At 57.3% G+C, this 23,285-nt stretch overlaps 12 protein-coding genes across 12 annotated transcripts; 6 read left to right on the top strand and 6 right to left on the bottom strand.

Annotated features, from left to right (window-relative positions):
* Window positions 1–92: 92 nt before the first annotated feature.
* On the bottom strand, window positions 93–2,904 carry MKK02DRAFT_38365 (uncharacterized protein; the record flags this gene model as incomplete). Its single annotated transcript, XM_053090064.1, has 12 exons — window positions 93–178; window positions 212–320; window positions 354–364; window positions 412–465; window positions 498–582; window positions 615–979; window positions 1,014–1,110; window positions 1,159–1,250; window positions 1,283–1,773; window positions 1,807–1,934; window positions 1,967–2,143; window positions 2,176–2,904. The coding sequence occupies 12 exons, from the start codon at window positions 2,902–2,904 to the stop codon at window positions 93–95; spliced, it is 2,424 nt and encodes an 807-aa protein (XP_052943484.1).
* A 118-nt stretch (window positions 2,905–3,022) lies between these two features.
* MKK02DRAFT_17647 (WD40-repeat-containing domain protein) lies at window positions 3,023–4,559 on the top strand (the record flags this gene model as incomplete). The annotated part of the gene is made up of 6 exons (XM_053085817.1): window positions 3,023–3,396; window positions 3,429–3,510; window positions 3,543–3,640; window positions 3,674–4,193; window positions 4,228–4,319; window positions 4,355–4,559. 6 exons carry the CDS (start codon window positions 3,023–3,025, stop codon window positions 4,557–4,559), a joined length of 1,371 nt encoding a protein of 456 aa, XP_052943485.1.
* Window positions 4,560–4,594: 35 nt separating this feature from the next.
* MKK02DRAFT_17968 (uncharacterized protein) lies at window positions 4,595–5,655 on the top strand (the record flags this gene model as incomplete). The annotated part of the gene is made up of 5 exons (XM_053085871.1): window positions 4,595–4,749; window positions 4,795–4,891; window positions 4,943–5,239; window positions 5,276–5,372; window positions 5,417–5,655. The coding sequence occupies 5 exons, from the start codon at window positions 4,595–4,597 to the stop codon at window positions 5,653–5,655; spliced, it is 885 nt and encodes a 294-aa protein (XP_052943486.1).
* Window positions 5,656–5,757: 102 nt separating this feature from the next.
* MKK02DRAFT_38368 (uncharacterized protein) lies at window positions 5,758–6,700 on the bottom strand (the record flags this gene model as incomplete). The annotated part of the gene is made up of 4 exons (XM_053090065.1): window positions 5,758–5,781; window positions 5,828–6,249; window positions 6,287–6,505; window positions 6,550–6,700. 4 exons carry the CDS (start codon window positions 6,698–6,700, stop codon window positions 5,758–5,760), a joined length of 816 nt encoding a protein of 271 aa, XP_052943487.1.
* Window positions 6,701–7,021: 321 nt separating this feature from the next.
* On the top strand, window positions 7,022–7,940 carry MKK02DRAFT_38369 (uncharacterized protein; the record flags this gene model as incomplete). The annotated part of the gene is made up of 4 exons (XM_053090066.1): window positions 7,022–7,141; window positions 7,190–7,309; window positions 7,362–7,428; window positions 7,462–7,940. 4 exons carry the CDS (start codon window positions 7,022–7,024, stop codon window positions 7,938–7,940), a joined length of 786 nt encoding a protein of 261 aa, XP_052943488.1.
* Window positions 7,941–7,970: 30 nt separating this feature from the next.
* Window positions 7,971–11,333, bottom strand: MKK02DRAFT_17252 (specific RNA polymerase II transcription factor; the record flags this gene model as incomplete). The annotated part of the gene is made up of 13 exons (XM_053085760.1): window positions 7,971–7,997; window positions 8,040–8,555; window positions 8,586–8,715; window positions 8,759–9,087; window positions 9,132–9,288; window positions 9,322–9,604; window positions 9,637–9,695; window positions 9,720–9,970; window positions 10,014–10,169; window positions 10,202–10,780; window positions 10,955–11,107; window positions 11,155–11,191; window positions 11,242–11,333. 13 exons carry the CDS (start codon window positions 11,331–11,333, stop codon window positions 7,971–7,973), a joined length of 2,769 nt encoding a protein of 922 aa, XP_052943489.1.
* Window positions 11,334–11,829: 496 nt separating this feature from the next.
* Window positions 11,830–13,560, bottom strand: MKK02DRAFT_17983 (choline kinase; the record flags this gene model as incomplete). The annotated part of the gene is made up of 5 exons (XM_053085874.1): window positions 11,830–11,907; window positions 11,962–12,339; window positions 12,382–12,455; window positions 12,490–13,159; window positions 13,204–13,560. 5 exons carry the CDS (start codon window positions 13,558–13,560, stop codon window positions 11,830–11,832), a joined length of 1,557 nt encoding a protein of 518 aa, XP_052943490.1.
* A 991-nt stretch (window positions 13,561–14,551) lies between these two features.
* Window positions 14,552–15,773, top strand: MKK02DRAFT_38371 (uncharacterized protein; the record flags this gene model as incomplete). The annotated part of the gene is made up of 2 exons (XM_053090067.1): window positions 14,552–15,323; window positions 15,376–15,773. 2 exons carry the CDS (start codon window positions 14,552–14,554, stop codon window positions 15,771–15,773), a joined length of 1,170 nt encoding a protein of 389 aa, XP_052943491.1.
* Window positions 15,774–16,139: 366 nt separating this feature from the next.
* Window positions 16,140–18,262, top strand: MKK02DRAFT_38372 (Alpha/Beta hydrolase protein; the record flags this gene model as incomplete). Its single annotated transcript, XM_053090068.1, has 4 exons — window positions 16,140–16,256; window positions 16,315–16,566; window positions 16,617–16,878; window positions 16,926–18,262. The coding sequence occupies 4 exons, from the start codon at window positions 16,140–16,142 to the stop codon at window positions 18,260–18,262; spliced, it is 1,968 nt and encodes a 655-aa protein (XP_052943492.1).
* A 970-nt stretch (window positions 18,263–19,232) lies between these two features.
* Window positions 19,233–20,905, bottom strand: MKK02DRAFT_38373 (uncharacterized protein; the record flags this gene model as incomplete). The annotated part of the gene is made up of 4 exons (XM_053090069.1): window positions 19,233–20,472; window positions 20,525–20,694; window positions 20,742–20,800; window positions 20,848–20,905. The coding sequence occupies 4 exons, from the start codon at window positions 20,903–20,905 to the stop codon at window positions 19,233–19,235; spliced, it is 1,527 nt and encodes a 508-aa protein (XP_052943493.1).
* Window positions 20,906–21,233: 328 nt separating this feature from the next.
* On the top strand, window positions 21,234–22,428 carry MKK02DRAFT_17805 (WD40-repeat-containing domain protein; the record flags this gene model as incomplete). Its single annotated transcript, XM_053085843.1, has 5 exons — window positions 21,234–21,284; window positions 21,337–21,455; window positions 21,503–21,690; window positions 21,743–22,131; window positions 22,195–22,428. The coding sequence occupies 5 exons, from the start codon at window positions 21,234–21,236 to the stop codon at window positions 22,426–22,428; spliced, it is 981 nt and encodes a 326-aa protein (XP_052943494.1).
* Window positions 22,429–22,545: 117 nt separating this feature from the next.
* On the bottom strand, window positions 22,546–23,235 carry MKK02DRAFT_38375 (uncharacterized protein; the record flags this gene model as incomplete). The annotated part of the gene is made up of 3 exons (XM_053090070.1): window positions 22,546–22,590; window positions 22,641–22,799; window positions 22,876–23,235. 3 exons carry the CDS (start codon window positions 23,233–23,235, stop codon window positions 22,546–22,548), a joined length of 564 nt encoding a protein of 187 aa, XP_052943495.1.
* Window positions 23,236–23,285: the final 50 nt, after the last annotated feature.

Raw genomic sequence — 23,285 nt, forward strand, 5'->3', positions numbered from 1 at the left:
CAACCGCTGGTCCCTCATGACCCCATCCTCAATTTCGGCCGGAACCCTTCAACGCCCTTGTCGAACGCCCATCTACCTGCTCATGAATCGCGCTACGGTCGTCGCTGATGAGGCGGCCGCCACCGCAACCCAAGGTATTCAAAGATATCCTGCTCCGTCCGACTTGCCACAATCTCGCCTGATCATCAGCAAGCGCCGGCAGTATACTCACCTTCCGTCATCTTCAACCCATCCTTGCCTCTGATGACGCCTTTATATAGGCCACGCTGGTTCAGCGAGAGACCCTGCTTGCGGGCATAGAGTCTCATGGATCGGTTAAACTGTCATCAGCTGGGACGTCGACAGTGACGCACGATATCGTTTCCTGATGGTCAGCTTCGGCTCTGAGCGATGTCGGGGGTCGGAACTTACCGGTAAAGTAGATGAGGGAGGCGCCCCAGCTCTCGAATGGTATGCAGAGGATGTCTACCTCAGCTCAGCTCTGCTTTCAGACTCACCTATCCGTCGGTATAACCCATTCTCGAGCCGGCATATCCCCATCCACTTTGCCTCCAGCTCTGACCAATCGTGGGGTTGGCTCAGCTTCTCTCAGCTAAGCTAAGCCCAGGACTCACTTCATGCGTGATGAATCCCTGATCCATCAGGTTCTGTACGAGCTTCCGCAGTACACCAGCGTGCGTGATCCCATCGACACTCGGATCACGAGTGATCAGGAAATCAACATCCCCGCTGTTCTCTTGCCCGCGGCGGTAGGAGCCCATGATCTCAATCCAGAGTTTAGGCTCAATTCGGATCGCTTCGGCTCGGACGAGGTCGTGTATCGACTTGCCTTCGGCGCGGGGGATGCGGGTATTGAGATCGTCGTAAAGCTGGATACCAATCTGTTGGCCTCCGCTGAGGTTGTACGGGTTTGAGGGAGCACCGAGGTCGGCAATGGTCCGAGCGCCTTTCTGATACAGGTCGTAGGCCAGGTTCTTGCCTACTTGTCAGTCCTGCCTGTGCTGCTGACGTACCAACACCGTAGATCTTGGCGAATGCCTGGGTCGCCTGCATCTGCTCGTCCATATCGTAAAACAGGCGGCCGGGTCGACCCTGCAGAAACTCATCGATCTGTCGTTCAGTACGGACGCCGACTCCAACGACCAGGATACCACTCACTCGAGTCTTGAAGCCTTCTCCGATTCCCTTGATCTTGGCCGCCTCATCGCCAGACTTAATGAGCCAAGTAGTCCGCCGGATTGCAGCAGCAGCTATCGTCAGCTCGATACAAAGCAGCACTCACCAAGCATATATCCTCGGAGCTGAAAGTGGTTTTTGTGCTTCGCACCCGTGTACATATTGTACATCTCGTCGAACTTGGACGCGAGCCACTCGTTCGGCCCTTCCGCCGCGGTTCCATCGTGCGCCTGCCCGCACTTAAACTTGTTGGCCCAAGGATTCGGGTTCCCCTCAATCTCCACCGGGTCCTCATCTTCAGCCTCCACCTCCCCACTTTGGATCCCCGAGATCAGGTCGTCCAGCCCATCTCGGTCTCCCGAGGTCCCTTCGATCCACCCCGGCCCTCTCGGCGCATCGTGGACTGTCCTGTTGTCCTTGGCCGGCGAGGTCATTTTGGCGGGAGAGGAGTGCCGCTTCCGCTCGCCGAGAGTTTCAGACTCTGGTTCGGGGGAGGAGACAAAGAAGGCCTTGACGTTTGGGGCAGAGCGAGTGGTGTATGGCCGCTGCCGCTTGGAGGACTCGGTCTCGGAGTCGGAGGCAGTGTGCTCGCGGCGTCTTCTGTCAGCACAGAACAAGGCGGATGCTCACTTTCTATGCGACACGGTTTCAGTCACGGTGATCTCCTCCCTCAGCTTACTGGAGGTGCGGGATTTCGCCGGGGGGCGAGAGGGGAATTGCTTGAAGGCGAGCCATGTGGATGGGTCTAGGCGAGTGCGCTGTCATCAGGCTAGCCCTTCCGTTGACGTACCTCCAGCTTGCACTTCCCAATCCAGTTCCAGCTGACGCATACGGTACCCTCCGGTAAATCACTCAATGCGTCGATGCCGAGCATCTGACACAGTGTGGACGCCGACGACCCGTCATATATGACATGCGTGATAGCGGTGTTGGGCTGGAGGACGACTTGACCGCCCATTTGGTCGATCTGTATCAGCTGTACCCGTCGAGCTGACTCACCAAGTCCCATCTGAACTTGAACAGCTTGTGCTTAGACACCGGTACCGGCCCCTTCTCGATGGGTAGGCAGATTATACAGCCGTCCAGTATCCCGCCTGGCGTCGCGTCCCGTTCCGGCTGCTTGCCCTTCCGCCCTTTCGCGCCCTTCTGCGCAATGGGCTCCTTGCTCTTCATCAGCCCTTCCGTGAAGGCTGCGAAGTGCCCCGAGACGGCGATGAAGTCCTTTCTCCGGCGTAGCTTGGCAAAGGTTGCTTCGCCGAGGGGTACGGGCGTAGCGGGGTCATCCCGTTTCCCCTGTCCCTCGCCAATCGAAGATGACCGCGAGGGGGTGTTCCTGGTGGTCGGCGTATCGATCGGCGACGCGACCTCTGGAGCGAAGGTGGAGATGAGCCGACGAGGGGACGCTCGAACGGTGGGAGGAGCAGGAGGAGGGGGACGGATCACGGCCGAGCGGTCCCCAGGTGTACTGATAGTCGGGGCGTCAAAGTCGTACGAGGTAGGGCTGGCGCATCTAGCTGACGGGCCAGCTTCGGTCGAGACGTCTGGAAGGAAGAGAGGGGGCGAGCGGGCCGCTGGAAGGGATGGAAGGGGGAGGGCGAGTTTGTGTCTGATTTCCGCTTTGACCTGGTCGGCGAACCGAATGGCGTCTTCCGTGGTATCAAAGTACCCCTCCGAGTCGAGGTCATCGAGCACGTCCCATATGGTCTGCCCGTAGGTCAGTAGCTGCATTGCACAGCAATTGTGGAATTGAGGCAGAAGGTTGTATGATTGATAGAGTGAAGGGGGTGATGTTGAGTGACGAAAGCTGCTGAGGTGGACAACCTCCACTCCACGTTGTCCATCTACCATGTCCACCTTACAACCCCTTATCGCTCACTATCTCGCTGTGTCTTACCCTTCCGCCCTCCCGTCCTTCCTCCATGCTACAGGTCTGGCCCCTCCGGATCTCTCGAGGCCGCCCAACCCAGATCTAAGGACGCTCGCGCATGACTATCTCTCGAGCCAGCTAGCCAAGTCTGTCCAGGCGGTCACGATCGATGACAAGGCGACAGATGGGAGCTGGGACAGATGGACGGGCAGGGACATATCTGGGCTTCAGCTCAAGCCAGAGGTGCGGCTGGAGAAGGTCAGGCGGAATGTAGAAGGCATCAGCGCGGCGAATCTGCTCGCTGTGATTGTCGCAAGGGTTCCGAAGAGACGATTTGATACGTCTACGGCAGCGTAAGTTGAGCTGGGAGCAAAGCTGACGGTAGATACATATGTAGCTCCACCCTCAGCGTACTGATAGCTTCGGTGGACAAGACGGTGTCCATCTTGGACTATGAGACAGGAGAAGTAGGTTGACGAGCTATCCCAGCTGACGACAGGTCACTAACATCCTTGAGCCCCATAAGGCAGCAGTCCTGAGCATGGCTCAACATCCTGTGCGGCCGCGCTATCTCATCACTGGCTCCATGGACGGAACGTGAGTCTGCCTCTCCTATAACGCTGATCCCAGGACCGTCCTTACCGACTTGATCACCCAGCAACCCGTCCAGACTTTCCGGTCCACCAAATTTGTCGTCCGTGTCGCTTTCAGCCCATGCGGTCAGTGGCTAGCGACAGCTTCATACGACAAGCATGTCGTCATCTATCGTCTGACATCCGATGACCAGCCCGAGGAGGTCTTGGACGATACGGACGACCCATACCTCGCCTGCGAGCCCAGTGTCCGCTATACCGAGTATCGCCGGATTAAAGTGGACCATAATCCCGAAGCCTTGCTCTTCCACCCAAATTCTCAGTGGCTCATGTACACCACCCGGTCGAGTCATCAGCTATACTACGTCCTCCTCGGAAGCGCTACCGATTCCATACGCACCAAGTCGTTCAATCATCACGCTTACGATACGCACGTCAGCTTCTCGGTGCTCAACATGGCGTTACACCCCAGCGGCAAAATCATTGCTTGCCAGACGGGGGATCATGCGGGGAATGCGGGCGAGCGGATATTACTATACGGCGTAGACGCCGAAGATGTGAGTTCATCATCAGCACGGGGGCTGATATCAGACCGAGCGACTAGGATGTATATGGACCGGATCAGATACAGATGACTATGTCCTTCCGAGAATGAGCTGGTTGCCTGACGGAACGGGCCTAATGTAAGCATATAGGCTAAAGTTCATGCTGATGCTAGAACGACCTCGCCGAACGGCTTGCTCCATCTCTTATCCATATCAGGCGAGATCCGGACGAGTCTGCGGGTACATGGGCTGCCAGAGGAGGCGGCGGGCGCGGCGACAAGTGGGATCATCAGGGACTGCGCAGTGGTGAACCTCGGGGACACCGAGTGGGAGGTGGTTAGTGTGGGCTACGACAGGGTTGTCAGGATATCGCGATAGTCATTGGAGTCTTCTTTGTTTTTGTATCGTCTATCATGCCTCTCGGCGAGCATCACATCCGCTTACCTCCACATTCCTTAGCTAGAAAGTCAATCAGGCGCCGAGACACATGTCCACCTCGCTCTAGTAACCCTCCGTGTACAACCGCGCTCATCATGGCAAACAAGCGTCTCATCATCGTCGGCATCGGGTGAGGAGCTTGCCCATTTGACCATAGTGGAGCTGAACGATGTAGTGGCGCCAGCTGCTCCGGCAAAACCCTGCTCGCGAAGCACATCCAACGCGCCCTCCCCACCCACTCCCATATCTTGCATCAGGACGACTTTGCGCCCGTCCGTCACGCTCCCCAAGAGTATGTGGCCATCAGTAGCTGACAGTGGTAGCGCGAAGAAGACATCCCTTACTCACCCAAATACGGCGTACGTGATTGGGATGATCCCTCCACAGCGATACTATGGCCTGCATTTCGGGCTGCACTACAACATGCCCGCAAGACCGGCGAACTTCCTCCTGGTCATACCGGACACGACCAGCTCAATACTCAGGCCTCGGTCGGAATAGATCCGGAAGTCGGTAGGAGGTGGAAAGAGAAATTTACGCAGGCCGCAGCTGAGGCGGCGAAGAGGGGAGAGGAGATCGTTTGGTTCATCGTCGACGGGTTCATCTTGTATTGGGACAAGGTATGTCCTGAGATGGGATGATGGCTGATGTAGTAGGAGGTGGTGTCGCAGCTGGACGTGAACGTCTTCTTGCGAGTACCGTATGACGTACTGAAGCAGAGACGGGAAGATCGGCGGACATATCACCTGCATGGTACGTTTCTCCCATACTACATGCCCGCTAAATCTGACGATAAGATGGTGACGTATGGACCGATCCCCCACAGTACTTTGAGCACATAGTGTGGCCAGCCTACATCAAGGCTCACGAGCACCTCTTCTCCGACGGCGATGTCGACGAAGGACAGGTGAAGCCGGAAGAAAATCTCCTCGCGCTGACCCCGGGTGACGGTGAGGCAGAGATGACTCGAGCTTTTGAAGCGAGCTGCGAAGCCATGATAGCGGCGCTGAGAGCTGGGAAGGGACGGGTCATGTAGTAGGTTGCATAGTCAGGATCGTGGCCCATCTTGAGCAATTGATCGACGCTACTTTGCCGTCCACCTTGAGCTGGACAAAATCCGCTTCCGACTCGGTATCGCCTAATCCGAGCTGGCCAAACTGGTCTACCGTCAGCGTTTTTCTACACCACAACTCACTACTTCCCCTGACAAAGACCTCCTCTTGCTCCGTCACTACCACCTCAAAGTCCGATCCAAGGCCCAGTAGCCTCACATCCCCCGGTGCTTCGACAAGTTCCACCTCGACCGACCGCTTGTCCAGCACATACGCCTCCCCCGCAGTTGTCACGATTCCTAAGCGGTTTCTTGCTCCCGGCACGATATGGAACTCCATCCCTTCGAGGTCCTCAATGAGTTCTAGACGAGGTGGGCAAGGCTTGCCCCGGTCGTCCGAGATGATCTCGAAGAGCTGATGCATGGGTCCGGCCGAATGGAGGAAGGCGCGGGATTCCATGCTGTATAGAGAGGCGGGATGGGAGGGGTTGAGGGTGGGATAGGAGAGCGGTGTTTCGGATCTGGAAGTGGGGGAGAAGAGGTCGTCTAGAGTGGGGAAGAAACAGACTCCAGCATCATCTATATGATCAGCAGAAGCCGGATAGAGTCAACTCACGTTTGAACGCGAATACTACACCAAGCCCTGAAATGGTCACATCATTCCAGGCTTGAGCTGATTTCTGGCCTTCAAAGTTCCGCACGTATCCCTCTCCGTCAAGATAGGCTAGCACACTGTCAAAGCCCAGGACCCGCTTGACCGCACCGAGAGCCAGATCAGTGAAAGGTCCTGGATCATTCAGTGGGGAGCCTCCCCACATCTTCAGTCCGTCCGCAGCTGGCACGTCAGTAACCACCTTGCTGTTCAGCATCAGAGCTTACTCCTCGCGACAGTGCTGGCCCAACCTGTCCAGACGATTCCAGAAGAGCCAATAGAGCCGGTCACATCCCGAGGTTCGCGGATGGTTTGATCTCCACTGAGCGGATCAAGCGAGCCGGTGATGTTACTGCCCCATGCCAGATATCGAGACATCTGAATGGCCCAAGCTCTGGAGGGTAGAGTAATTATCGCTAGCGGCCAGTCTGTACACGATTGAGTCGAAGACGCTTTAGTCCCTTGCTCCTTCTTTGGCTGCAGACAGCTTGCTCCGCATTCCTCATGCCGTTACTCGCCACGTGTTGAAGCCTGATGACGTACCGCAGCCAGATCGACCGCGATGCAATTCCAACTTTCAGTAGTCTCTCTCCTCTACATCCACCTACATAATACTGCATGTTCACCCGCCCCCTCGCACGTCTGATACCTCGTCTCTCTCCTCGTACATCAGCCATCAGAACCTACGCATCCAAGAAAATGGAGACCGACCTGTCCCTCGACTACACCCCGGAGCGCCGCGCGGAGCTCGAAGAGAATGTCGCCGAGGTTCTGGCGGAGATCAAGGCTGCCTCGCAGGATATTACGCCCTTCAAGCCTGTATGTCCTCCATCAAGTGTGGATTCCAGAGCAGCAGCTGACGTTCAGGCTCGCTTAGTGCCCATATCAAAGATCAAGCCGGCGAGTGATATCAAGGCGTTGTACGATGCGGGACATCGGCACTTTGGCGAGAACTACATTCAAGAGCTAGCGGACAAGGCACCTGTGGTACGTCTACCCCACTCAGTGCAGCCTGAAAGGACCATGAGCTGATCTGCAGCTGCCAAATGATATCAAGTGGCACTTTGTCGGCGCACTTCAGTCCAACAAAGCAAAACTTGCAGCTTGTAAGTCTCTACTCCGAGCTTAGCTGACAGTAGCCATCCCCAACCTGCACCTCCTCGAGACCCTCTCCAGTATCAAAGTCGCCGACCTCCTCCAAAAGAACCTTTCCGCCGAACAAACCCTCAACGTGTACATCCAAGTAAACACCTCTGGCGAAGATGCCAAGTCCGGTCTCCCACCCCTCACTTCCTCTTCGTCTCCCTCGGACCCTTTACCCGAACTCGCACTTCACGTCATTCGGAACTGTGACCGCCTGCACCTGCTCGGGTTGATGACCATCGGAAGCTGGGATCATAGCCACGAGGACATGTCAAAGCCCAACCCTGACTTTTCGTGCTTGACAGAGACGCGCGACCAGCTCGCGCGGATATTGAAGGACGAGGGACACGAGTCTAAGGATGAGCTGGAGCTGAGTATGGGCATGAGCGCGGATTACGCCAAGGCGATCAAGGAGGGAAGCAGTAGTGTACGGGTGGGCACCAAGATCTTTGGGGAGAGGCCAAAGAAGCAGTAAAATATGCATAGCGCACCAAGATTTGTTGTCTTAACGGAAGGGGAATCCGCCTTGTGCCTATCTGATCAGTTTTGTCGAGCCAGCAAAAGACATACTCACCTCTCCTGGTCCCACCTTCATCCAGAAATCTTGCAAATCCAGCGCCCCAAACCCGCCATTCCCATCATCATCTCCTCCGACCGCACCGTTTGCCGGACCGCCTGCGCCGCCACCGCCAAGATTACCCGTCCCAAACCAGTCGTCCAGCTGCACGAATCCAAGGTGGTTCTGCCCCGCGCCAAGCCCCAGCGCATCCGAATGCGGATGTGGCAGTCCATGCAGGTCCGACATGGGCTGCTGACCCGGCGGTGGGATATACGAGGACTGCAGGGGAAGCGGAGTCGAGGGGTACGCAAAGTTCATTTGAGGATTGTCGGCTGGGGCGACAGGCAAGGTCCAGCTGGGAGAGGAGGACGGGGGGTAGAATGGCATTTGCGGTGTGGGGTGATTAGGATTGAGCCATGGGAGCGAGGAGGAGGACATGGACGGATGGGAAGAGGGATGGTCCCCATTTCGTGAGCGTTGCATGGGCGGAAGGGGGACTGTATGGCCGCCCGTTGGAGATCCAGTCGTCTTCTATCAGCTCTGCTCAAAGAAGATACTCACAGTATCGCCCTGGCCCGCTAGCTTCTTGCTCAGCTCTTCCAGTTGCCGCCCATAACGAACCGCGGGATGCTCCTCGTCCGTCGAGGCAGCAGCCAAGCAGCCACAAAGCCGATCCACCAGCTTCAGTGTCCTGCCCATCAGCACCGTCCACTCCGTCATGATCATGTACTAACTCGGCATGGTCCGCCCGGAGCATCGCTCCAGAATACAGCGCCTTCAGTAGCACAATCGCTGCGTAGGTGAACCAAAGCAGATACCGGCTCGGCAGGAATGGCAGTGCTCCTCCAGGCGAAAGGCTGTTGACGCAGATATGCAGCAGAGTCCGAGCCGCCTCGCATGATTGGAAGATATACCGCGCATCGGGGCTGGCCGCCGCTCCCCGGGGGAAGAGACTGAGTGGGGGACGAGGCAGGTCGTTGGATGCTCCACCGGCATGGTGCTGTTCGTCCAATACGCGATATTCCTCCTCGGCTCGCATCGCTGCCCGTTCCACGTGTGCTTGCTGACACGTCAGCAGGACTCTTTCAAACCGATTTAAGTACGTACGAATGAGAAGGCACAGATATACAGCTGGACATAGTAAAACATGGTCCAGACCGTATCATTCAGCGGGAAGATATTCCACTTCTTGTCCCGCCAGAGGATCTTGAACCCGTCAAGCGATCGGGAGAGCTCATCAAGGTACTTGAAGTATTCGCCATACCTTTCGTCAGCTCCATATAGCCTATGGACTCACAAGACGAGACTCCTTGTCCGTGCCGCATTAGGGTACAGCACGTCGTGTGCGTTACTCATCAACTGAGTCAACTCGACGTGAGCCTGGAGAAGACCCGCAAGGTCTTCTTGCGGGTAGTCCCCCTCGTTTGGCCGGATCTCGCGGAGGAAGGGAAAGTTGCGGGCGCCAGCGGGTGGACCGGTCTGGGCGGAAGAGGAGAAGCCCTGGAAACAGAGGGTCGGACCGCGGCACCAGAAGGCCAAGCCGAGGCGGAGCGATACGTGCCTGTCGAAAAGGTAACAATCTACGGTCAGTCTCGCTCGCGAGGAGACTCACAAGTCCACGCCAGTCTGGCTCGTTCCCCCTCTAGCGTCCGCTCCGAGTCGGTGATGAGCCTGGCAGCGATCTGTTATCAGCACATAGTAGTCTTTAGACTTGCCTTTTCAAGTCCCAGGCCATACGCGTTTCGGATAGCCGCCCCGATAAGCATCCACGCCTGCCGGTTCTCTGCACCATGTACGTCATCTCCGTAGCCTATAGCGTGGAGGTCGGGGTCGGACTTTCTCGCTCGCGCGGGATCCCGAGGGAGGTTTTCCGCCAGTAATAGTAAGCCCTCGACCAGACCTATCGTGGGAGGAGCGCCGAGACATTGGATGTCCGATAGCCAGCCCTATCTATCAGCTAGCAGTCTACGACGACCTGAGAGTGCTCACTCTGAAGACGGCCCAGGACTTGTCGTGTACGTCACGCAAGGACAGGTCGTTTCGGCTCGCAATGATGATGATGGCAGTGAGCAGATATCGCTCATTCTGCGCAAAGACCGCGACTTGCTCTGGGGTCCTGGGTATGATAGCCGAGGGTACCATAGGCTATCATCAGCCATGCCTTGCGCAGGACTCACGTATAGATGGTGATGACACCGGAAGAAGACCTCGCTGAGCATCACAACCTGATCCTCCCTGACTATCCCCAGCTTGATCAACGGGAACTCGGTAAGCGGTTTGATGGGTCGAGGCCCCCTTGAGATGGAAGCCGCTTTGGACGGACTCCGGCTGCGCCGCTGCTGCCCTTTCCCCTTTCCCCGTCCGGCATCCGAAGCCATCGCGAGGATATGCAGCGCGTCCGACTCGTTCTGCATGTCCGCAACGACGATGCTGCTTGGGTCGGCCGCGTGAAGTGGGGGATTGAGGTGCAGGCGTCGCCGTTTGGGACTGGTCGACCCTTCGCCAGGAGGAGGAAGGTGACGCCCAGCCCCGGCCTGGTGATTCTGATTGTGGGGAGTAGGGGGTTGGTTTGTCGAGTGCGCGGGGGAGACGGTGTGTGCGGGAGATGGGTCTTGGCCTACTCCCAGAGCCAGAGAATAGGGGTTTTGAGTGGGAGACTGGAGTATGTCGTTGAGAGGCGCACCGAACCGCCGTTGTAGCCGCGGGTCCATGGGCATGTTGGGGTCGAAGTGAGGTCGATTGCCGAAAGGTTGTGGCTGCTGCTGTTGCTGCTGCTGCTGCTGAGGCGGATCCCTGATCATCTTCGAGTAGTCCAGCGAGGAGGCGGTGAAGGGTCGACTCCCACCGCCGCCCTCACCGGCGTTCCGGCTTGGACCAGCAGGACTCGGCTCAGCACCGATTGATGGCAGCGTAGCGCTCTGAGGGCGGACACTATCAGGTGCCGCTTCTGAGCCTTCCTGGGACTCATCCTTCTGCTTGCGCTTGGCATTGTTACCGCCTCGCCTGGAAGGGGCGAATACGCATTCCCGGGATTCGCGACGACAGCGGCCGCAGGGGGGTTCGGAGGGAGCGTCGATATCGCCCTGTTTGTTAGCATAAGTCCGTAGGGCCTGAGCGGTGACCAGCTGACCAGGTCACACTTGGCTTTCCGACTGCGACAGTGGAGACTGTACTATCAGCTAGGGCCACAAGGCAGGCGGCCACCAACCAGACATACCAAGCACGATAAGACCGTTTTATCTTGTCCCTCCCTGCTCCTGCTGGAGGTGTGCCCCCTTCGTCGTACTGAGAGGTGTAAGACTCGTCCATGATGGAAGTGGTGGTCGGGTAGTAGCTATATTGAAGTAATAGATATCCACAGTTGGGTATACAACAGCAAGATAGCTTGACTCTGCTGGCGGTGGAGCGAGCTGCTGCAAGCACCAGATCTGGTTGGCGGATCTCGTCGGCTAAATAGTCTTCCGTGCCTGAATGGCCTCTATTCTCCGTAGCTCCGTAAGCGCTAAGCAGTCAGTGCGTAGAGTGTGTATGCGCAGGTTCTCAGGCTGTCCATGCTGTCCACTGCCTCGCAAGCTCCCTGCCCTTCCTCCAAGGGCAGTTGCGCTATTTCACTTCAGATACGCATATGCATGCAGGATCTTCCAAAGGCCAAGATTCCTAATTACCCATCACCTTTTGCAACTGAACCTCCTGCCCTTCCCTCTCGTGGAAGTCCTGAAGGTGACCCCGTCCTTCGTCTTCCGACTGATCACTCCTGGGAGGGAGTTGGTCCAGCTGAGGTTGGCGGCCGCTTTCATCTCCGCCCCTACTTCGGTTGCGGGAGGGGCACGCCAAGCTCCAGTGCTTCCTTCCTAAACATCTCCAGACGCTCCATGGCGTACGACTACCTCATCAGCTGGCGTCCACGCAGATCTCTCCCACGGGACAGAAGACTCACCAAGTAATCAAAGTCCGGCGCCCATTCTTTATCATCCACCATCTTGCCCACATGCTCCTCCGCCTGGATAATCCCCCACAGCGCCCAAAACACCGAGCACGCCGGACTCCAGACCCTCACCTCCCTCTCGAGCCTCTCCACCTTGTCCGCATCCACATCTTTACGTTTCTGGATCGTCTCCTCTTTCCCTTCGAGTGCGATGGACAGGTAGGCGCGATAAAAGTTCTCGCGCTCGGCCATGGAGGGGTATGGGAAGTGCGGCTGGAGTGAGTGGGAGAGAGTGGGGTGGTGGTAGTTGGCGCGCCATTCGTGAAAGTGGTTGGCGAGGTCGTAGCCTCTTGGATTGGGCGCGGCGTATTCAAAGTCGATGACGATGTACTGAGGGTCAGCGGATGCGCATTGAGGGGAGGAAATACTTACGCGGTGGTGGTCTGGCATTCCCTTGGGAAGGACCGCATCCAGCTTGAGCAGATTTCCATATTGCGTGTCGTTATCTGTCCTCAGCACTGCAATTGAGGATGTACTTACGAGAAAAGACCAATCCTTTGGTAGTGTTCTTCTCCACCCATTCCTTATACACCCTGATCTCCTCGCCCAGCCTGTGCAGGCCGAACGTCTCTACCCAGACCTCCCACCTTCCTCCATACCCTCCCAGAGTGGTCAGGACCTCACTCGCTATAGGCGCCCAGTCCGTCAAGCACTTCCACACGATTGGATCCCCCTCTACCCCATCTTCATACCCAAGCGCCTTGAGGTCGACATGGTGAAGCTCCCGCATGCGCCGGGCGATCCCGCGGGATACGAGCGGCATTCGCAGCTCGTCGGCAGTGAGCGCTTGGGAAGGGAAGAATTGCTCGACTCGACCGTTCTCGAACGTTCCGAATACTTTGGGACCGAGGCCGTATTGCGTAGATAGGACGTGCAGGATCCGGAGCTCTTCAGTGCGCGAGATGAGAGCGTCGGAGGAGGGACCATAGATACGGAGAAGGAGTGTAGGGGGGTAATGTTCCGGAAGGAGGGGGAGGTCGGGGTCCGAGGGGGGCATGGTGGGAGTGAGCATGGGGCTCATGCTGGGGGATGTGGGTTTTCGGGACGGGTTGAACGATAGAAAGAAGACGGCATTCGTGAGTGCTCCAGACACCTTTTGAAGGTGGATATAGGATGGGAGGAGATTCGGAGCGTTCCAAAGAGGGACTCGCTACACATCAGCATGACCCCTCCTTCCTTATCAGGTTGACTTACGAGCTTCCGTAGGATAGCCAACACCTTCTGCTTGAAGACTGGATGTCTCCATTCCCCCGCGTCCAGGCTAAGGTCGACATATCGCACGCCCTTGACGCCGCTCCGTTCCCCGTTCAGGCTCAGACTGCTGTTCTGGCGGCTCGGACCTCCCGAATAGCTGTCCTGGCGGGTGGGAACGGGCGATATGCCCGCTGAGAGGTCGAGGTCCTCGAGCGGGCTGTCCAGGTGGAAGTCGGAGAGCTTGGAGAAGCTGCTGGTGCTGAAGCGCCGGATAGGCGGGTGGCCGCTTGCGGACGCAGGAGTGAGATTGGGAGAGGCGCCTGCTAAAGGGACCGGGCCTGGTCGTGTGGGCAGCATGAGCGGGGAGGGGCGCCAACTGTGGTCGGTGGGGTTGGTCTGAGGGGTCGACATGTTGCCGAGCGTGGGATATGGGGGACCTCAAGGGCTCTTTCGGTGACTTGTGAGGAAGAGGTATTATATGGGCAGAGCTGAGCTTATATGATATATGAGGTAGGCTCATCTGCAGCCAGCGGTGGGGAAGGGGTCCTGTCTCTTCCGACGGAACAGCAAGATCTCTCCTGTATCGGCTTCTGATGCCACCCACCCTCGTTCCTCCAAGTATGCATGGGATCAACTGCCCTTGCTCTGACGACACGGTGCAGTAAGATCTACCAAGACGAGCTGTGCTGCGACATGCCGACGACTCGACGAGGGTCGACGCAGGGCGACTTGACATTGCCGCATTCCAGCGGAACTCGAGATATTGCAATCGATAGAGATCATCTGTCAGGAAGACCTCCTAAACGCCGCACGCTCTCCTCGCGGAGATGTGATCACGATCCATCGCCGGCAGGAAGGTCTTGAAGAGACCGGAGCTTCTGTATGGTCCCCTTGCGGTCGCTCGTCTTGGGCGGAACGCGGTCGGGGTTCCGACGGACCTCAGAGCTTAAGAGAGATCCTGGACGGTGGTCAGTGTCGCAAAGCAGGGAAGTCAGATGATGCAGCATGCCCAGTTAGGGAGTATTGTGCCTAAGGCCTAAGGCGCGGTGCGGCACCACGTCTAGGTCCATATCAATGAGATGATATGGCAGAGAGTGAAGAGGACAAGAGCAGAAAAAGTGGACTGATAAGCCTGTACTTATCTGGTCCCCCCTTTTGCCCTGACTGCCGGCATCTCGGCTAAACCCGGCTGTTTAAGTATCCTTTGTGTTCGGCCAAGTTCTAGACGTTTCCCGGTCCACCTTACACTCACCCCTCACTCCTATATAACAAGGGGAGCTATCCCTCACTCATGGACTCATCATCACACGCGCACACTCAAACTTCGCCAACCACAGCCTACTCAAATATGGCTGCTACCTTGCCCGCCCGCTCGCCGAGCGGCGTCTTCCCCCAAACCACCACTTCGTCTCCCCTCTTCACTCCGTCTCCCTCGGGCATCCGCAAACGGCGCGCAGCGTCCCCACCTCCTTCTGATCCTCAATACGCTACGGGAGGATGGGACAACCCTTCCGTCGCTCCTCTTCCAGCCAAGCGGCGCCGCCCTAATCTCACCAATGGCTTCTCCGGCCTCTCCCTCTCCCATGTACCTACACACGATCCCAACGCGCCCGGACCTTCCTCCCTCCCGAGCTACTCCCAATCCCAACGGGAAGACTTTGATTTCCCCTTCAGTACAGAAGACACCGACGAAGATCTAGGCAGCTCCGGCCTGGACTCCCTCTTTGCGCGGAACGACGTCGAGGTGGAGGAGCTACCCTACCGTATGCGACACCCGCACCGGACCGCCTCCACTTCATCCTCGTCCGAAGGTACCGAGGACTCTGATGCGACTGCCACATTCCCTCGCTTACGGCGACGGAGGACGCAGCAGGCGGATGCGGTCGAGCAGCCAATGGATGAGCCGGAGCCTCAGGCGGTAGAGGTGGATCAGGATCTGGGGGTCGAGGATGTCACGCCTCGATCGAGGAAAAGGAGATCCACGTCGGTGGATGCGGATGATGAGCGTCAGGGAGGGAGTAAGCGGATGAGGGAGGGGATGGATATAGATATGGGGACAGAGATCGAGGAGATACCGAGAGGGCGGAGGGGTTCAGAGTGGTATGAGCCAGAAAAAGATCGTAAGTCATCTTCATCGTTACATCTCGTTATGGACCGAAGCTGACATGGTAGGTATAATATATACACGACTAAGCGAGTCCCCTTCTCGCTCGTCCGAGAGGGAGCGCTCTTCCTCCCCACCGGTCCAACTATCCCAGCCGGGGACGAATGGCTTCACCATCTCCCCCTCGATGCTTACGCGCCTCCTGGCTGCGACGAAAGATTCCTCCATCCCCTTCCCGACGCAGTTCCCACAACAGCGGGAGATGGGCCTCGTACTGTACCGTCCATTGGGTATCCAGGCGGGCCAGCATCTGAATCAAGGGGACGTACGGGGCATCGTGAGGGAGTGGGCGGGGAAGGAAGGGGATAGCGGGCGGTTCGAGGTGGTTGATGAGGATGAAGATTTGACGCTGGGCGATGCAGAGATGGAGGGACAGGAGGCGGGGGATATGGATATCGATATGTAGCGGGCGTACATAGTCAGCGAACATGGTTGTATATAGTAGTAGCCAGTAAGGTCGAACGTGCAGGGGCTACGTCATGGCGCGTTTCAAAATCAGCCACGAGGTCGTGTGCCCAGCCATCAGACAGTCGATAGTCGACAGGCTCGACTTTTAAAGCAGTCATCACCCATCTGTGGTCTACATAGTCCACCAAGCAGCTTGCATTCCGCTTCGTAGCATACTGATCCTGATCATACCGCCGCAGCTCGAAGCTCCTTTGTAGCAAGGACCCTAGCCGCACCTGTCAAAGTCACAACGGACAAAATCTTCACTCTCCGACCCGCCTCGATACCTCATGGTCCGATTGAGCAACACAGCCGCGGCGTTAAGATGACATATACCGCCTCCATAGAGGGTCAAGAGCCCATGGGCTCTTCCAAGGAGACAGAGAAGGAGGTCAGGGAGGATTTGGGAGAAATGACTTCCGAGGCCATCATTGCTGAAGCGGTAAGTCCTCGACGCCTAGCTTGTCCCTCCATGTGCCAATAACAAGCTGACCCAGCAGCTTGCCTCTGCCCCTCGAAATGCCCTCCTCCGACATCCTCTCCTTCGCAAACCCTACTTGATAGCCTATGTCCTCTTTGCGCTCTTCTTCTACCTCCCTTACTGGACCCTTCTTTACCTGTCCCCCGCGAACCGTCCGCGCGCATCATGGACGCTTCAGCGGTGTCTGAGGGTGAGATGGTCTAGGGCTCTATGTGCTTTGGTAGCGCGATGCGAGGTGGACTACCTCGGTCGGGACTTGAATCTAGACCTGGTGAGTGTGCTCTTGTGTGCGAGATGTATAGAATCAAGCTAAAGAAGAAGGACCCCCTCCGACTGTCCCACTCCCACCCACTCGACATCCCTCCTGCACCCCCTACTCACCTGGTTGGACACCCCGCCGAGACTCTGGCCGAGCTACATCGGACCCGAGGTGCCTGGATCCCAAAGATGGTACATCGTTCTAACCCCGATGCTGAGGCGGCGTGGGGACGATGGAATGACGTCGGCGATAGGCAGAAGGAGTATGGGTTTGAGGCGGTCAAGGGGTTCTGGTTCGCTGGAACCAAAGAGAGACCTACCAGCTGTACGTCTTCCCCGGTACGAGGTGAACCAATCAAGCTGATAGGCTAGCGCTACCACCCCGCCAACCCGGCGATCCCGTCGGTATCCATTTCCACGGTGGTGGCTACCTCTGCGGTACAGCGGCCGAAACGGATCTCACCTCTTCCATCGCCAAAGCCCTCGTCGCGCACTCACCCATCCATCATATCCTTGCGGTCGACTATCGGCTCGCACCCACTTCCCCATGGCCCCTCCCCCTGCTCGACGCGATATCCTCATACCACTACCTCGTCCACGTCGAAGGGGTCCCCGAGGGGGATATCATACTCATCGGAGACTCCGCAGGCGGACATCTCGCCCTCGCCCTCACGCGCTGGCTTCGGGATTCCGGCGCCCAGCTCGGCTACTCTGGCCCGAAAGGCCTGGTCTTGCTTTCTCCATGGGTCGACGTAGGCTTCACAACCGCCTGGGGAGAAGGGAAATACCATAACGCCTCTTCGGACCTGATCGACGATTCATTTGGCCCATTCGCTACTTCGCTCCTCCTTCGAGCGCTCCCGCCATCCCTCATGCACACATCGGAGTACCTCTCCCCCGCCTCGCTGCTTATCCCTTCACACCCCCGGACATTCGCAGACTTCCCCCCGTGCTACGTCGTCCACGGCACGGCGGAGCGGCTGTCTACATCCATCGAGACATTCTGGTCGCGCCTGCAACTCTCGCGCAAGGCGGACGAGGCGAGGAAGGGCCGACCCGCGTCCACCCCGGATAAGCACACCGAGGGCGTGGATTGCGTACATGATTTCATGATCTTTCCGTGGCAGTCCGAGGAGGCCGCCGAGGTGTATGCGGATATGGACGTCTGGCTCCGAGACTTGCTGTCGGACGACGCGGGCAGCTCGGGCAGCGTGACACCTACTGATAGCGCGGACGCTATCACTCTATCGCCCGAAATACTCGCGATGAGTCCGGACCTCAAGGCAGGTAGTCCAAGATGGGATCCGACCCGATCACCCCTCCTCTCTTCGCATACAGTAGCTCCTCATCCGTGGTCCAAGAGGGAACGCCGCGCCTCGAGGCAAAGCCTCAAATCACTCCGGAGTCCGAGTATGGGCCCGACGCACCCAGGCGTGGGGAGCATGATGGGCGATATGAGGAGTGAGGCGTGGGGATATATGAACCTCCCGAGCCTGGATCTGGATCTGATCAGTCCCTTGGTCGGGCAGGTAGAGGGTGGGGAGTGGGATTGGGGGGCGGGAGAGGGAGTGGGGGAGAATGAGAGTGGAGAAGAAGGGGCACGGAAGGGAACAGGCGAGAGAGGATGGTATGATGTGCATGAGGAAGATGGGGAAGGGGGTCACCGGGAAGGTGAGAAGGTGCAGGGGGAGAGTAGGAAAGAACGGTGAGATCCCAGAAAGGACAGCTTGTAGTCACCTTTTCAGCTATGTTTCGGTTTGTAGCACTTGAGTAGCATTTGATACCCTGCATTGTAGACCACAGATGACCATGCACGGACGATACCTTGGCTCCTTCCCCTCAAGCCATGTCCTGCCCATATTCTACGCGCTTACCCTACCCGAATCGTTAGCGGCCAAGCGGGTGCGGAGCGGTAGTCAATGATTGTGGAGCGCCAGCTGGTCTCCTCCCAGGAACTTGACCGTGCGTCGATAGCCGCTTGCTATCGTCCCTGGGTTGCATCTAGTCGAGATGCACGACGTTAGATATCCGACCTGTCCAGAGCGTCAGTGAAGATCGATGACTGCCGCCTGCCAAAACAGCTCACGGTGATCAGGCTGTCTGATTGGCGCTCGCGAAACGGTGCAAAAAGCAATCTTACCGGGTACCTCCTTTGACCGCGGTCGGTCTCGAACATGGCTGCTTCGGCCCTGTCGCTAGTAGCAAAAAGCCGATGAACAGGACCTATGAGCAGTCCCCTCCTTTTCAGCCCCCCCAGACGATGCCTCGCCCGGTGAAAACCTTGGATATCCGGCGTATATATAGCACCAACAGCTTACCGGCCCCTCTGAGGACACGCCCTTCGCCTAGTACGAACGCGGTTGAAGTCTGACGGCCGGCGCTTTCCGTCAGCTCATGAGTCGAATCGACTAGGATGGCCCGTCAGATACCAAGACCCGGAGTTGAGTTTGGGACAAGCCCGCTCAAGCCCCAAACGCGAAGTCTGGTGTTCAATGACGATCGTTCTGCATATGGTCAGTACATATACAGCACAGATCGGGCCTCCGAATCCACTACTCTAGCTCAGCCCGTCAGGTTGACGAAAGAAAGATAGTCATGTCACATGCGACAGCATCAGCATTTTCTAGTCAGCACGTCAGGATAAGACTATATACAATGCATTCCCCTAGATCAACATCCCTACTTCCCTGCCCCACACTTCTTCCTATCCTTCATCCTCTTCTCCGCCTCCTCGTCCATCTCAATCACCCTCGCCCACCTCTCCTCACTCAGCACCGCATCCTCATATGAAACAGCCACCAGCCTCGCAATCTTCATCCGCCGCTTGAGCACCTCTTCCGCGTCGCCCCCTACCCCTTGAGCTCTCCGGTATGTCACAAAGTCATCCTGGATCTTGGCGGCTGTCGATTCGGGAATGACGAGCTTGCGTGCGTGTGCGAGGGAGCCGTATTTCCGGAGATAGGATCTAAAGGCTGGGAGGTCGGGTGTAGTCGAGGAAGATGGGGAGGGAGTGGAGGTGGAAGGAAGGAGAGGGAGGTGGATATCGACGGGGACGAGCGACTTGCCATCGCTCAATACGATTGGGCGTATCCACGCATCCATCTTCAACCCATCCATGTAGGGATACTCGTACCGCACCTTTTGCTCCGCCATCGTTTCCGTCAATGCCTGGAGGTTCCGGACTGCTTTTTCGAGCAGCTTGCCGCCGTCCCCCATGGCTGTTTCGTCAATGACGAGCACGGTGCCTTCTGCGAGCTGTAGCAGGCCGGATGAGAGGGATGACGAATCGGACGCGGAAGAGGTGGTGGATGATGGGGTGAAGGAAGTGGAGTGGAGGGTTTGGAGTGTGAGCGGGAGATCGACCGTGGCGGGCACCAGGCGCCGGAGAGTGGCGGAGAGGGAAGGGATGGCGCCAATGAGGTTGAGAGAAAGAGTACCAAGGGGTTGTAAAGCGGGTGGACGGACTGAGGGGGATGCGAGCAGAGCGAGTAGGATGTATTCCGCCGATAGTGCGTCCACTGGGAGTTCGCTAGCGAGGTATTGCAGCAGAGCCGATCGGGTCGCTTCAACATCCCTAATTGACTCTTCAACAGGAGGAGGTAATGGTCCACGCAGGACATGTATGGTCGGCACGATGACAGCCTCGTCCGCTTCGTTCCCCGACGCAGAAATCGGCGATGGGAGCGCCGCGGTGGATAGCAGTCCGACAAAGGTGTGCGTGCTGGCGGGCCGGAAGGAGACGTCGTCGTATACCTTGACGAGAGCGCCGAGGTAGTTGGCCGATTGCGATGAGAGGTGGAACTTGCTCTGTAGCGCAGGAGGATGAGATGCAGTCGAGCCGTTCATGTGTAGCGAGGCGAGGCCGTTGCTCAAACTGTCGGAAGAGGGGTTCTTGACCCAGTCATTCTCGCCTGGGATCCTGGGGTGTCAACTTATTTCCCGCTTGGAAACAGGGATGTTGCGAGGCTCACTCTACGCCCCAGCCGACCCAGCGCTCTCTTAGCTTGCTCCAGTCCACTTCCTGCCCCTCCTGTGGCTGCTCGCCGGGCAGGTACACCTCCATGGGATACCCCGTGTCCTGCAGCATACACCTGAACGAGACCAGCGAGAGCGGCTTCGACGTATGGTCGTACGCTGGTATCTGCACCCTGTCAGCTCGCTGCCTCGGATTAGTCCGGCTCAGCTCACTGATGCTACATCATCCAAGCGTGCGCTGATGCTTCCGATGAAGTCTTCCAGCTCAAGCCCTACATCGTCAGCTTTTGCCACCGGTATCGGAACTGAAAAGCTTTACCTGTCTCTCCATCGTGCTCTTGGAGCGCTGTCCTTATGATGTCTTTGATATCGAGCATAGCTGCTGTAGTAAGTGGATGAGGGAAAAGTTGAAAGCGATCAGAAGGCAGACGCGTCTTTGTCGCGTCGACAGAGTGGAGGTAATTAAATGGGAGGATTGGATATATATGGCAGCATTCCTCACTCGCTCGTTGACGATGTGGAACCCCACCCAAGTATACCATAGAGTATATCTCTACATTGTATACCTCTCACTGCTTACCCCCTAGACTCCATACTTTCCCCTCTCACAGCTACATGGACACCCAGGCTCCCCACGAATCCTGAATTGCTCGATAAAGAAGCAATAGCGCAGCCTGAAAGCCTAATCCAAGCCAAACCTGCAACATGGCGCCCGCAGCTCCCGTCCCAGTTGAGACGCAGCACGAGGATGCTATCGTGAGCTATCAGCTTCGCCACGAGCTAAGAAGCATCTCAGCTGACGTATTAGCATGACGCGCAGCTCGACTACTATTCCAAGCGTCTCGCTACTAGCTCCTCGGACAAGACTATCCGGATATTCAAGGTGGAGAATGGGCAGGCCAAGGGCGACCCCGTCATCCTGAAGGGGTAGGTCTAGCTATCGTGCTAAAGGAAGACCTAGACTTATCTGCCAGACACACTGCACCGGTCTGGGCGGTCGCATGGGCACACCCATCATTCGGCTCCATTCTCGCTTCGTGCTCCTACGATGGCCGTGTGTTTATCTGGAAAGAGGTCGGGCCTGGGCAAGGGAAGGGGACAGGCGGAGAAGTCCAGGATGGATGGGAGCGGATCAAGGAGCACAACCTGCATACTGCCAGTGGTGAGCTAAGCCGAACTCCACGTAGGTCGCAGTCAGTATAGCTCACCCTCAGTCAACTCGCTCGCTTGGGCACCATACGAGCTCGGCCCGATCCTCGCTTGCGCCTCCTCGGACGGCAAGATCTCCGTCATCAACTTTCAAAATGACGGCTCGACCGACGCGTCCGTCTTCCCCGCACATGGTACCGGCGCCAATGCCATCTCATGGGCACCGTCCGTCCTTCCCGCTTCCAAGCAAAGCCAGGGTCAGACCGCGCCCGTCAGCCAGAAACGGTTCGTATCGGGTGGATCGGACAATATGGTCCGGATCTGGCTATATGATGAAGAGGCCAAAAAGTGGGGAGAGGAGGAGGTGATCAAGGGTCATGAAGACTGGGTGAGGGATACGGCCTGGGCACCGAATATCGGTCTGCCAGGGATGTACATTGCTTCTGCCAGTCAGGTAAGTCTGAGACACTCTGCGGTTGTCCCCTCACACTCCTTCCGGGCAAGTACTGACAGGCAGGACCGAACAGTATTGATCCACTCCCGCCCTTCGCCCGGCTCACCATGGACTTCCACCCCCCTCCTCCCCGGCGCGCCCGAATCAAAAGACCCCCACTTCCCCGACGCGGTCTGGCGCGTCTCGTGGAGTCTTGCCGGCAACATCTTGGCGGTCTCGTGTGGAGATGGGAAGGTCAGTCTGTGGAAAGAAGGGGTCGGGAAGGGGTGGGAGTGCGTTAGTGATTTCTCAAGCTAGAGCGAAGGATGTAAGGATGTTATGTCTGCCTGATGATGTCTGAGATGATGCTATGTACCGCGCTTCGCCCCCATGGGATCGGCGCTACACCTTGCGCCCGTGACTCCATTATAGCGCTTAGGCCCCACATCCGTTCTCCCATACTCTCTTGAACTCCTCAGCCTGCTAGCTCAGCGTTTATCTTGCCTTCAACGCTCCAGACCTCGACTCACCTTGCTCGTCATATCACTCCACGCAGTCCCTTTCGTCCCATTCAGCACGAGCACAAACATCCTCGGCTGCAACCCCTTCGCAGCCGGTAAATTCTGAGGCATCGTGCTCGGTGCGCCAGCTGAAGGGAGGGGGATGGGAACGAGAAGCAGTCGGCCGAGCTATATGATCAGCATCTCCAGTCGCCTGATCCTGAACTAGCTTGCACGACCGATCCATTTGAAAGAGCAGACTTACTTCACATTCCACTCTAGGCGATTCATCCTCTTCCCACTGACTCGCCAATCCACAAAGCAGCCGTATTCTCTCCGGCTCATCAAGGTATGGCTCCTCCTCTTCTCCCTCGCCCTCTTCCCCTCCATCTGCCGCGCCGCCCGAAATTCCCCCGCTAACAGACAATCCATTCATATCCGGCGCGTTGTCCGCCTCTTCCGCTTCCCCTTCTGCTTCCTCCGCGTACAACTCGTCATATCTCGTTGCGGAAGACAATAGTCGGCCTTCGGGTAGGATGAGGAGGGCGGTGTGGGGTCCGGCGTCTATTGTTGGGGAGAGAATGGAGGTGAGGTCGTGATGGAGACGCAAGGGTGATATGAGCATCGTGGAGGACGTGCAGTAGCGTGAATGTAGGACGAGTTCGGCAAGTGACA

This window comes from Dioszegia hungarica (assembly GCF_025882075.1).
Source record: "Dioszegia hungarica strain PDD-24b-2 chromosome Unknown MKK02contig_16, whole genome shotgun sequence".
Taxonomy (NCBI): Eukaryota; Fungi; Basidiomycota; class Tremellomycetes; order Tremellales; family Bulleribasidiaceae; genus Dioszegia; species Dioszegia hungarica.